General features: G+C 46.4%; 4 protein-coding genes and 1 long non-coding RNA gene across 6 annotated transcripts; 3 read left to right on the plus strand and 2 right to left on the minus strand.

Annotated features, from left to right (window-relative positions):
- Window positions 1–174: 174 nt before the first annotated feature.
- On the minus strand, window positions 175–4838 carry LOC128258745 (erythroid differentiation-related factor 1). Of its 2 annotated transcripts, XR_008267990.1 has the most exons (7): window positions 4684–4838; window positions 2149–4627; window positions 1849–2089; window positions 1475–1786; window positions 1222–1415; window positions 731–1154; window positions 175–673 (listed from the first exon to the last, which is right to left on the minus strand). XR_008267990.1 is itself a non-coding variant. In XM_052990610.1 (6 exons), the coding sequence occupies exons 1-6, from the start codon at window positions 4702–4704 to the stop codon at window positions 787–789; spliced, it is 3615 nt and encodes a 1204-aa protein (XP_052846570.1). In that variant the 5' UTR covers window positions 4705–4838; the 3' UTR covers window positions 175–786. The 2 variants fall into 2 exon arrangements, 1 of the variants encoding a protein (XP_052846570.1); XM_052990610.1 differs by having other exon boundaries at window positions 175–1154.
- Window positions 469–732, plus strand: LOC128258774 (uncharacterized). Its single transcript, XM_052990641.1, has 2 exons — window positions 469–533; window positions 597–732. Exons 1-2 carry the CDS (start codon window positions 513–515, stop codon window positions 690–692), a joined length of 117 nt encoding a protein of 38 aa, XP_052846601.1. The 5' UTR covers window positions 469–512; the 3' UTR covers window positions 693–732.
- A 553-nt stretch (window positions 4839–5391) lies between the features above and the next one.
- On the plus strand, window positions 5392–6219 carry LOC128258764 (guided entry of tail-anchored proteins factor 1). The gene is made up of 2 exons (XM_052990631.1): window positions 5392–5551; window positions 5609–6219. The coding sequence occupies exons 1-2, from the start codon at window positions 5480–5482 to the stop codon at window positions 6071–6073; spliced, it is 537 nt and encodes a 178-aa protein (XP_052846591.1). The 5' UTR covers window positions 5392–5479; the 3' UTR covers window positions 6074–6219.
- A 58-nt stretch (window positions 6220–6277) lies between these two features.
- On the plus strand, window positions 6278–7589 carry LOC128258758 (signal recognition particle receptor subunit beta). Its single transcript, XM_052990626.1, has 3 exons — window positions 6278–6484; window positions 6575–6881; window positions 6939–7589. The coding sequence occupies exons 1-3, from the start codon at window positions 6379–6381 to the stop codon at window positions 7258–7260; spliced, it is 735 nt and encodes a 244-aa protein (XP_052846586.1). The 5' UTR covers window positions 6278–6378; the 3' UTR covers window positions 7261–7589.
- A 1765-nt stretch (window positions 7590–9354) lies between these two features.
- Window positions 9355–10145, minus strand: LOC128258776 (uncharacterized). Its single transcript, XR_008267991.1, has 3 exons — window positions 10047–10145; window positions 9708–9838; window positions 9355–9644 (listed from the first exon to the last, which is right to left on the minus strand). It is a non-coding gene; the product is annotated as an uncharacterized LOC128258776 (long non-coding RNA).
- Window positions 10146–10682: the final 537 nt, after the last annotated feature.

Genomic DNA, 10682 nt, shown 5'->3' on the forward strand with positions numbered 1-10682 from the left:
AGCTTTTTATAATACGCAAGTGAAGTGGCGCTACACAAATTGTGAATGGCTTATGGGACGGGCGCAAACGTTTAATAGTAAATAATAAATAATGAATTATTTAGATGTGGGCCAGGCTCAGGGAAACAGCAGCCACCAGACGGATGAAATCGATATTTCTCCGGATGTTTTCTCTTTAAGATTGCTTTATTGGTCTTTTGCGTTTTAGCTAGTTGCTTTGCTCTTAGGAATTAAGTAAACATAATATTGTAAGTCTGGAAACTGTTACTATAGCCAAAGAGACGATAAATAATAGTAATAGTAACAGCATTCGCTTTGTAACGCAAGTGAAAATGGGCTGAAACTTCGAGCTAAGATTGACGGACCAGAGCATCCATCAGAAGTCTTGTTGAACAAGATATTTAACTGGGGCTAATCTAGATAAACGACACGTCCGGGCCAGGGCACTCAGACCTTATAAGAGCCGAACTGCCGATGACCAGCTCAGAAAACTGGCTCCAAACGCTTACAAAATGAGTAGTCTGCGCTGCAAGGTGAGATAGGGGCAGATTGTTCATCGGTAATGGTCCGCCACTAATGGTTATTTCGATCTGCAGATCCTACAATTGGCTGTGCTGCTGGTGCTGGCTGCTTTGCAGATGGGAACCGATCACTTGGACAGCGATGAGTGCGGCTGTGGGCGACGGGGTTGAGATGAGGCATCAATAAACAAGCGACGAGCAATGCATACAATTCGAACTGTTGTGGTGGGTTCTGGGGCTGAAACCCATCAGAAGACACGTACGTCTAGTCGCGGGCCAGCTGGGTATCGCACATGGCCCGCAGCCGGGCGAGCAACATGTGCAAATGCTTTAGGCAAGCTGTCGACGATTGCTGGGCCCCTGGGCCATGTTTCCCAGTCAAGGTTTCCATATACATGCGCTTGTACAGCTTGGACAGCTGTTTGGGATCCTTGCCGGTCAGCGTGAGCTTAGTGAGCGTCTTTAGTGCGTTCTGCAAGCGGCTCTCGAAAAGCGTCAAATGGCCGGCAAACTCATCATCGACCACTTGGCCACTGTTAGCATCGATGACGTGGGCAAACACGAGCTGGCACTGTAAACAAATATCCAAAGCCGCTTGCATTTGCTTGATCTTCTGGGCGTTGTGGGTGGAAACTGCCGGTCGATTGGGGGAAAATTCATAAGTATCAATGCCTTGTGACCTATGTTTCTATATACTCACGTTCGGCCAGAAATTCGTGGAGGGAGATCCGCTCTAGCTGAACTACCAACAGGTCACCCACCTCCTTGAGACCCTCCAGTATTTGCGTGGCCTTTTCGTAGTGGTATTTGCAAAGCTGCAGAGTAGACTTGGGCAGCTGAGCAAAATCACAACAACCATGTGAACGCAGCTGCGAGTAGTGGAATGAGGCAATCCTGGAGGAGTCAGAGATAAACTTAGTAAACATATATATTTAAAATTGGCATAGAGCTACCTTTTGTGTATCAGTCCCGATCTAAAGCTGTACAGAACTTGGCGGGCGCCAGCGTGCTCTACATCGCAGAGTCGCAACGATTTCTGCAGCAATTCCAGCACCTCTTTCGAGGCATCAACCAGACTTGATTTGTCCGCTGCACTGTAGTCTTGAAGTTGTTTGGCTAACGTAAATGTGGCAGTGGATAATTCCCAGTGGACAAGGTCCCAGAGCTCGGCATTCGCCTTACGAGTATCGAGACAATCTTTGGCCTTCTCGTAGTAGTTGAATGCCTCGCTGTAAAAGGCTTTTTGGCTGTCTAAGGTAATGGCACTAAATAAAAATAATGTAAAATCAGGCATGGTAAATGGTCAGTATGACATTATATGGCTTACCTTTCATTGGGCATTGTGAGATGGGCGCGCAAGCGCATGAAACGACCCATGTTACAATAGAGAAAGGCCAGGTTGACATTATCCTCGACGGCAGTGAAAGCTTCGATGCCGCGACGTAGGCAATCATAAGAATTGACAGTCAGTTTGACGTACAGCGGCTCGGCAGGATCGGCACTTGCCGGATTGTCATCCTCAGTGGCTTTGTTCGACTCTTTCTTCTTCATCAGCTCACTGTACTCCTCTAAAAAACAAATATATTGGGTTTAGTGTAATAGTGATTATTATATTTAGTTTACCTACCTTGAGCCCAGTACATGTACTTGAGACCCAGCTCGTTCCGCACGTTTCCCAGTCGCCGGAGCAGTTCATTGCTCTCCGTTTTCTGGGCATGCTCCAAAGCTTGTTCGTAGCACTTGCAGCTGTGCAGCATCACCTGCTCCACATTGTTGGCCGGCGCCAGGGAGGGCAAGTCCACCCCCTCTCCTTCCAGCTCCTGGGCCAACTCGTCGCCAATAACGCCCATGGATGCATCTTGTTCCTCGTACTGCTGCACATACTCCTCGATGGCCGCCCAGTGTTTGGACATTTGGAAGAAGCAATCGCCTGCTCGACCCAGCAAACAACTGTACTGGGAGACCACATTGGCCATGTACTTGTTGAGTACCTGCTGGCAGCGGCACGCAAGCTCAATGGAGCGCAGCGTGGAGCCGTAGCTATGCGATTCGTAATAGTGCTCCGCTAGAGTTGCAAATGTCAAACAGGCCTTCTCCAAGAGCAGCAGCTTCAAGTGCACATTCCAGGAGCCAAAGTGCTGGGCATTAAACTTGGCACTCATCTGGCGATTGCTGGCACTGACGTTATTGGACCTGGCAGTGGTGGCCAGCTCTTTGGACTTACTTCTTTTGGCCTTGGACGATGGCTTCTTCACAACCGGTTGCTGCGCCGGCTGCTGGCTGAGTTTAAGCTGCTCATAGGGCAGAGGAATGGCACTGAAAGGCTTGGCCATGTTGGGATTCTGCTCCTCGTGCAAAATGCGTCGCTTCTCCTCCTGCTTGGCATTTGTCTCCGACTCCTTGAGTTTTTCCTCCTGACTCCCGTTGAAGTACTGCAGGCAGGAGAGTCCGGCACTGATGTGCTCCAGTGAGATGTTGCACCGCTCGGCAGTTGTGGCCAAGAGTGGAGCCGGCTTGGACTTCTTGGCATGCGACTTAAAGTCTCTCAAAGCATCGCAAATATGGCGCACAGCCACGTTGGCCCGGCCGCCACCTTGCTCGCTGCTTTGGTAGCTCTTCTCGCTTGAGAAGTTACAGTCTAGGAGCTCATCTTCATAGTCCTCTTCGTCCTCCTCCTCATCGTCATCGTATAGAGACTGGTCGTCGGAGTCAACTTCCTCGAACTTGGGCGCCTTGGGATCAATCCCCGCCGGCACATGCAAATCCGAGAGTATGTAGTGCGAGGAGCTCACGATCTGCGGGTACTGCTCCTTGGGCAGCAGCTTGATGCAGTTGTCCAGCAGAGCACGTATGTTGCCCGCTGCCTTGGGACTAATGTGCGGCAGTGTGTTTTTCATGTTGCGAGCCACCGAGTACAGCAGCATGCCCACCGGAACGGTGAAGGGATTCATTTGCTGCTGGGGCGGATCACCCTCCGACTTCTTAGCCTCCTGGCTCTGGCATAAAGTAGTTAGGTCGTACAGCTTAACCACGTCGTCGTTGCGCCCCTTGAACAGCCAGTAGGTGTGTCCCGCCTTGGTGGCATTGGCCTTGAGAAAGGCCAGAATGTTTTGGGCCACGTTGCGCACGACCTGTGGCGAAAACTGCGAGTTTTCCAGATAGGGCAGGTCCTCAGTCTTGATGATCTCGTACTTCTGCACAATGCCGTCCAAATGGTAGCACATCACCACCTCGGGCACATTGCACATTAGATTGTCCAACCAGTAATCGATTCCGGTGAGCACGTTTATGGGCTGGGCGGCGTCCCTCAAACGCAGGCTGATGCACGGCCTGTTGGGTCCTCCAAAAATGGGCATGTCGGTGCCGATAAGCATGCGTATGTCCTCGAAGGTCCAGACCACGTTCCTATTGAAGGCATGACTGGACTTCGGGTCCGGCACATTCTCCTCTATCTTGGGCTCGGGAAGAACGGGCCCTGTGATAGGCAATCCCTGCCGTCTGCTGGTCAACTGAGTGGGCGTGGTGGCCACGTCGTAGTCCACTTCATCACCAGTCTGTTTCAGACTGTGATAAAGAAACTTGGACAGCAGGTTCTTTGTTTGCAATGCCTCGCGGGATCGCTCCTTCAGGCAGTAGTTGTGCTGGGTGTCGCCGTAGGTTAGGATGTGCTCCAGGATGAACGTGCGCAGCCACTTCCAATCGTCGTCCGCCTTGCGCAGCAGATACTTCTGTATGTCAAACTCGTCCAGGAGCAGCGTGTTCCCCACCTTGTGCACCACCATGCTGATGGCGCTCTGGGCGCTGTACGGCAGCTTGAGCAGCTGCTTGATGTTCTCCGCATCACTGACCACATCCACCTCGCCCACGCAGTCGGGGAACATCTGGCCCAGCCGGAAACTGGCGAATCCGGCGCTCTGGTACAGGGCCTGGTGCAATCCGTGGCTGCTGTGCGAAGTGGTCAGCCAATTGAGGGGTGGAAGATTCAAGTTCGTATTGCATTCCAGCCGCTTGAAGTGGGCGGGCAGCTGGACAGGTGATAACTTAATCACCGCCTGGCTTTTCACCGCGTCCAATTCGTGCGGCCCGATGCTCCTGCATGGCTCAATCTGCCAAGAATATCAGGCGTTATTTATGTTATCTCCGTAGGACGTAGGATGCTTACCTCTTCGTTCCTGTCTTCCATGGTCGTGGTGGCTCATCGAATACTTGCTAAATTCCAATCCCGTGGAATATTCAAGAAACTTCGAGCAGATGTGTTTTTGTTTTGCCGGCACAGCTGATAACTGCCGGAGTTGCCCAGCACTGGCTAACACGGCGCTGTCAACTTGCTTATAGTCTAGAAACATGGGCGTAGCTAGAGTTTTACATCAAACATATTTACCTAAAATGCCTTTTATTTTTTAAATAAAACTCTGATGCAAATCTAAAGCTGAATATTGCATTTATTAAACAAACATGCATTTTAACTGTAGATCCTTGTACTTTATTTCTTTATTTAAATATATGGGTTGTGACATTGTTTAAGTGGCGGAGCTTGAGCTTAGCAATTCTGAAAACATGAAATATTATCAGAATAAAAAATTGCGCTGCAATGCATAAAAATACGTGTTTGAACCTATTCCTTTACCATTTAATCAAATATATCATTTTGTATATATCTATACCTGCAGCGTTTTATTTATATTTGAGTATACACCATCTATACTATACTATACTATGGTACATAGAAATAGTAAACGATATACAATATTAATTTAAAATACATTATATTTTTTATTATAGATTTAATATTTAAACATGAGTGAACCCTTTCCACTCCGACGCCCATGTAAGAAGCTAATCAGCTGACTTTCTGTGCACCGTTTTCCAACACTGGCCCACTATTTTGTTATTCCTACGCAGTTTAGACAGACTGGCCGCATAATTCCCCTAATTGGAATTAAAACTGACATAAAACCATGACGTTGTTTGGTCTAATCGCGCTGCTCAGCATGCTGAACACATTCCTGCCAGACTTCATAAGGAACTACGTGAGTATCGTACGTAGGAGTGAAACCCGCTGCTAAAGTTTACCCTTCGTTCCACAGCTCAAAGTGTCCCGCTTGTGGGGCGCCAGAAACTCGTCGGAAATCCGGCAGCTGCAGAAGGAGGTGGAGTCCGCCCGGGAACAAGTAGAGGAGGTGCGCAATGCAGAGCATTCGGGGGAGTATGCCAGGACCATCAAAATTATGCGCGCCGAGCGAAAAGTAACGGAGGCGGAGGCCAAACTTAAATCCGCGCGTGGAGTGGAGAATCTGATGCGGATGGGCATCGACACGGCCGTGTTCTACGGCTCCAAGGTGCTGCTCTCGCTGATCACGGTCATTGTCAGCATCCGGAATCGCGGCACACCCGTAATGATCATCGACGAGGGCATCAGCCTAGCCCCGTTCACAGGCCTCCTCAGTTTTCCCACCGGCGTGGCCAATGCAATTTCCGTGCCCGCCTGGGCCTTCTCCTGCAACCTGACTTTCCGGCTCATTTACGGCCTGGTGAAAAACCGCAGGGCGTGATTTAGTCAGGATGAAAACCCTCCATTTAGTTTAGATGCTAGAGAGCGCTCGACACTACTTACTTTGTTATGATTTGCTTAGCTTCATCACGCATTAACACTATTAATGTAACGGCCCAATTTTTTGTAAACATTGTAAACACAAAATAAATGTATTTTCACATAGAAAAGTTTTTGAATCCAGCGCCCTTGCATATTGTGGATTTTCAACACTACTCGCTGAGACAGTGTTGCAAAGGGCTCGCCTTATATGAGTGCGTGTCATTTTCCCCCAGCCAATTTGTTTGGTGTTTTTGCTAGCCGAAAATGGACAAACTAAATGAAAATGCACGGGAGCGGAAACAAATCAAGCTGGGCGAGATCGACACCGGTCCCATTTTGGTGGCCCTTTTACTGGGTTTCATCGCAGTGGGTGAGTACGCCACGTGGTAGCTGATTGCCTTTCGTCCCCGGGAGTCTCACCTGAAATCTGGAATCCCTTTTTAATAATCCCTTCCCTTAGCCATCTTTGTGATCCTGCGAAGACGCTCTGCTGGTCGCAAGGACATCCTGCTCGCGGGCCTCAGTGAATCTGGCAAAAGTGCCATCTTCATGCAGCTGCTCCATGGCAAATTCCCAACTACTTTTACTTCGATCAAGGAGAACGTGGAGGTTTACCAGGCAGGCAGCTCATCCGCCAGATTAGTGGATATACCCGGACACTACAGGGTGCGCGACAAGTGCTTAGAGCTTTATAAACACCGGGCTAAGGGCATTGTCTTTGTAGTGGACTCTGTTACGGCCCAGAAGGACATCCGCGATGTGGCTGAGTGAGTTTGAAAGGATTATTTAACCTGGAACCCTTGCTAATCCGCTTGTTTTCCCAGTTTCCTGTACACCATCTTGTCAGATAGTGCCACCCAGCCCTGCTCCGTTTTGGTCCTTTGCAACAAACAGGATCAAACCACCGCCAAGAGCGCTCAGGTCATCAAAAATCTCCTAGAGAAGGAGCTCCATATAGTGCGCGATACCAGAAGCCGCAAACTGCAATCCGTGGGCGACGACGATGCCAGCAAGTCCATCACATTGGGCAAACATGGACGCGATTTCGAGTTCTCGCACATCGCACAGAACATTCAGTTTGTGGAGGCCTCCGCCAAGGATCAGGAACTAAAGCCCCTAACTGACTGGCTGGCTCGCCTCCTGTGAAGTGGCGGCACAAAGCTCTCCGACTGAGAATAGCCTGGAATCCTAAACGAATGAATGCAGAACACAAAACAACAGATTGATATTTATTTTACTGATTAGCGCCCTCAATATCGTATATATGCCATGCCTATATCGCTGTTAGAGTATAAATTCGTTAATTGTTAAATACCCGTTTTTCCAGACCTCTGCCTCCTTTATATTTTCCCTATAATTTTAGGTCATTGGAAATTTTTATACTTTTAGCATTAATTTGTCGGTCGCTTTATGAATAAGAATTATGTATCGAACGATTCATAAAAAACATCAGAGTAACAAGGTGCATTTATAAACGCATTTACAATTACTGGGCTTACTGGTGGTTTTTTTAATATAAAAACTGGTTCTCGACAAATGAATGTATTTTTTTTATTAAGAAATCGATTCAAATGAACTTGGGAATTGCATTTGCAGATAAAAATTCCGCTCACAATTCTGACCGCCAAAATTCAAACTAAAATTGAAATCTAAGATCACATTTAAAACAATCGATATCTAACTATCGAAATTTAAAGAATGTTAGTCTCTTTTTTTAACACATCATTGAGATGGCGCTCCAATACATACAGTTGTGTAAATTCATGTAAAATATATATGTAAAATTATCTATAAATCAAAAAAGAAGTTTTAAGTAGCTCAGAAAAAAACAAGTCAGAACGTTAAACTCGACTATTAGAAGTTGGTGGAAGGAAGCTATTGCGACTCTACAAAATAGATTCATTATTTTTCGAGATCCCCAAATTATGTAGATGCATAATAATATTATATATTTATTAACCATAATAAAAAAATAAAAAGTAAAAACAATTTAAGTCTTAAAGGAATTACATAGTTAAGCCACACGACTAAAGCCTTTCATTCTTGTTCTCTAATTGAAGCCATTTATAGTTTTTTCAATCATATTTTTTAGGAACAGCAACTACATGGCTTGCCTCTAAAATCCAATGTCAACAGCTGTATTTCATTCAAAGATCACAGACCAAGACATAAAATTCATGAAAGGGGTTTAGCCAGCTGATGGAACTTGTGTTTGCTTTAGATTTATAAGAACAAGCCCCGCTCTCGACTGGCACTTAGCATCCAGTTCCAGGCAAAGCCTGACTTTTGGCCAACTGTCCCAGAAAGGGGATTATCATTAGACCGCTGAGCAAACGTTTGGCGCATGCGCAAGCTTTCAAACCTTTTTCGCGATTTGAGACCTTTGGCGAGCCAGATGAAACAGCTGTCGACGAGCTCGGGCAGTCGATCAATCCATCGATCCGTCGAAGATCAAACAGCCGCCTCTAAAATCAATGAGCTCGCCTGCCCTCGGCTCCTCTGACTAGATAGAATTTCTAGGCTGGCTAATTTCTAAGAATCGGGAGCTTTCATGATTTGCCGAATTTCTTGGGGAAGTTGGCTGGGCCTGGGCGGATGTCCCTGGCCGCGAGCGATCCCAATCCTCTGCTGGCAGCTGCCATCGAGGATGGAATTGGTCAATTGGCCAGCTTCGTTGGTGGCACTCGCAGCGGATTGATGATGGTCAAAGCTGCGAATTTCGGGGAAATGTGCGATTAAAACAAAGGCGGGTCGAGCATTCTGAGTGTTCAATGGGTTTGCCTAATCCGGAGATTGTGACTGCGTTCTGGCTAAACACTAAATGTTGTGCTTGGGCCACTACTTCCCTTTGATGATTTTTTTGGGGGAATATCATATCGACTTGGAGTTCCCAATTATAATTTTAAAAATCTAATCAGCATTATGAATCAAGCATAGATCTTGTAATGAAAATATTAAGCTAATTACTTGTGACTTATGAACCCCTTTTTTGATATTTGAAATATTTTAATATGTTATAGCCATAAGCTTCATAGAGTATAAATACAGACATTTTCTCTCTCCCAAGAAAAAATTTATGGGTTTTTTTTTTAGATTATGTATTTGTATAATAGCTTTGGTATATGAAAAACCGTTTGAATTTCGAGAGCAATTAAATCAAAATATCATAGTTTTTTATAATCCTAACTAAATTACTGAAGTTCTGTAGGCTTTCCATACCACTTGTGCCCCTGCCAACTGACTCCTTCACTTCCTGTCCAGAGCCCTGGTCCAAAAAATCTGATTCTGATTTGGTGTCATGTGCATTGAAGCACGTGCTACACCCGAAAAAAGAACAGGAGGCGCAAAAAATGGTCGAGAAATGCAAAGTGCAGCCAGAGCCAGACTTTTTACAGCTGCAGACGGGCTGCCAGGGAGTCAGCGGGAACCATATGTTGCAGACACGCTTTAGCCAAGCGGAAGGAGCGTCCCCGTGATCCCCGATCCTCGATTCCCGATCCTCTATCCAAATTCTGGGGCGTACACAGTAGCTGCAAATTATTCACGACTGATTAGGCAGAAAAACGCAACAGGCAAGTCGAAAAAATACATACGATATCCTCGAACGGCTCCGATTACCAGAAATTCAGAAATTCAGAAATCTCTTTTGGGGCCAGAGGTGAAGCAGAATTCACTGGAAGGCAGACGGGCATTTTTGAGGTTAGACGGGGGGCCGTTGAGAAGGCTATTGAATTACGATCGCAACCCCGACCGTTAGTTGACCAAAACCCAAAAAAAAAAAAAAAAAAAAAATTAAGTTGAACTTGAGTGGGCAATAAATCTGCGATTTTTAGAAAGTCTTTATGCGATTTATGGGCGGGCGCGCGACTCCCCCTTACAGCACTCCATGATATTTTAATAAGCCCGCTCGCAATTACATCGGTGGCACATACAAGGTGGGTCTCTGGCAGAAGCGGCAGGCAGGCGCCCATTAAATTTTTATGTACACAGGCGCGACGTTTTGTGGGTTTTCACGGGCTGCCCAGAACAGCGCGAGAAGAGAGAGTGTGAAGCCGAGCACATATGCAATTTATTTTAACACATCGTTAAAGCTCAAAAAATAAATCTTGACGCGCCGGACACTGCAATTATCACCTCTGCATAATCAGCACTGCCGGACAACCAGACAACCAGACAATTGGACAACCGGACAACCGGACGACGAGTCAACGAGGTGAGCACATCGAACAACGAGAGCAACGCATGCCCCCGGGTGGGGCAGCTCCTCCGACAGCTGGTTGCAGCCCGGTTAGCTTTCATTTTTTCGGTAAGAGGAGCAGCATCGATGTACTGAAAGAAAACTAATGGAAGCAGATATTAGATTTCATTGCAATTAATGTTCGTTTGATTATACACAACAACCTGAAGCATTGCAACAACTAAGTTCCCTTGGCTGTGATATCTTATTGCTTTCAAATTTTTAACAATATTAAAATAATTTTACTAATATCAAAACGATTCCACATCCGAAGCGATACTAATTAAACCTACAAAATATTACACAACTAAATAGATTTTAAGTTCAAGAA

This window comes from Drosophila gunungcola, assembly GCF_025200985.1.
Source record: "Drosophila gunungcola strain Sukarami chromosome 3L unlocalized genomic scaffold, Dgunungcola_SK_2 000003F, whole genome shotgun sequence".
Taxonomy (NCBI): Eukaryota; Metazoa; Arthropoda; class Insecta; order Diptera; family Drosophilidae; genus Drosophila; species Drosophila gunungcola.

Coding starts and splice junctions, on each gene's coding strand:
- LOC128258774 (XM_052990641.1), top strand. CDS start 513: ATGAGTAGTCTGCGCTGCAAG. Junction 534..596: donor TGAGTAGTCTGCGCTGCAAG/GTGAGATAGGGG, acceptor TTCGATCTGCAG/ATCCTACAATTGGCTGTGCT.
- LOC128258745 (XM_052990610.1), bottom strand. CDS start 4,704: ATGGAAGACAGGAACGAAGAG. Junction 4,628..4,683: donor TGGAAGACAGGAACGAAGAG/GTAAGCATCCTA, acceptor TATTCTTGGCAG/ATTGAGCCATGCAGGAGCAT. Junction 1,416..1,474: donor TCGGGACTGATACACAAAAG/GTAGCTCTATGC, acceptor TGACTCCTCCAG/GATTGCCTCATTCCACTACT.
- LOC128258764 (XM_052990631.1), top strand. CDS start 5,480: ATGACGTTGTTTGGTCTAATCGCGCTGCTCAGCATGCTGAACACATTC. Junction 5,552..5,608: donor CAGACTTCATAAGGAACTAC/GTGAGTATCGTA, acceptor TTCGTTCCACAG/CTCAAAGTGTCCCGCTTGTG.
- LOC128258758 (XM_052990626.1), top strand. CDS start 6,379: ATGGACAAACTAAATGAAAATGCACGGGAGCGGAAACAAATCAAGCTG. Junction 6,485..6,574: donor ACTGGGTTTCATCGCAGTGG/GTGAGTACGCCA, acceptor CCCTTCCCTTAG/CCATCTTTGTGATCCTGCGA. Junction 6,882..6,938: donor GACATCCGCGATGTGGCTGA/GTGAGTTTGAAA, acceptor TTGTTTTCCCAG/TTTCCTGTACACCATCTTGT.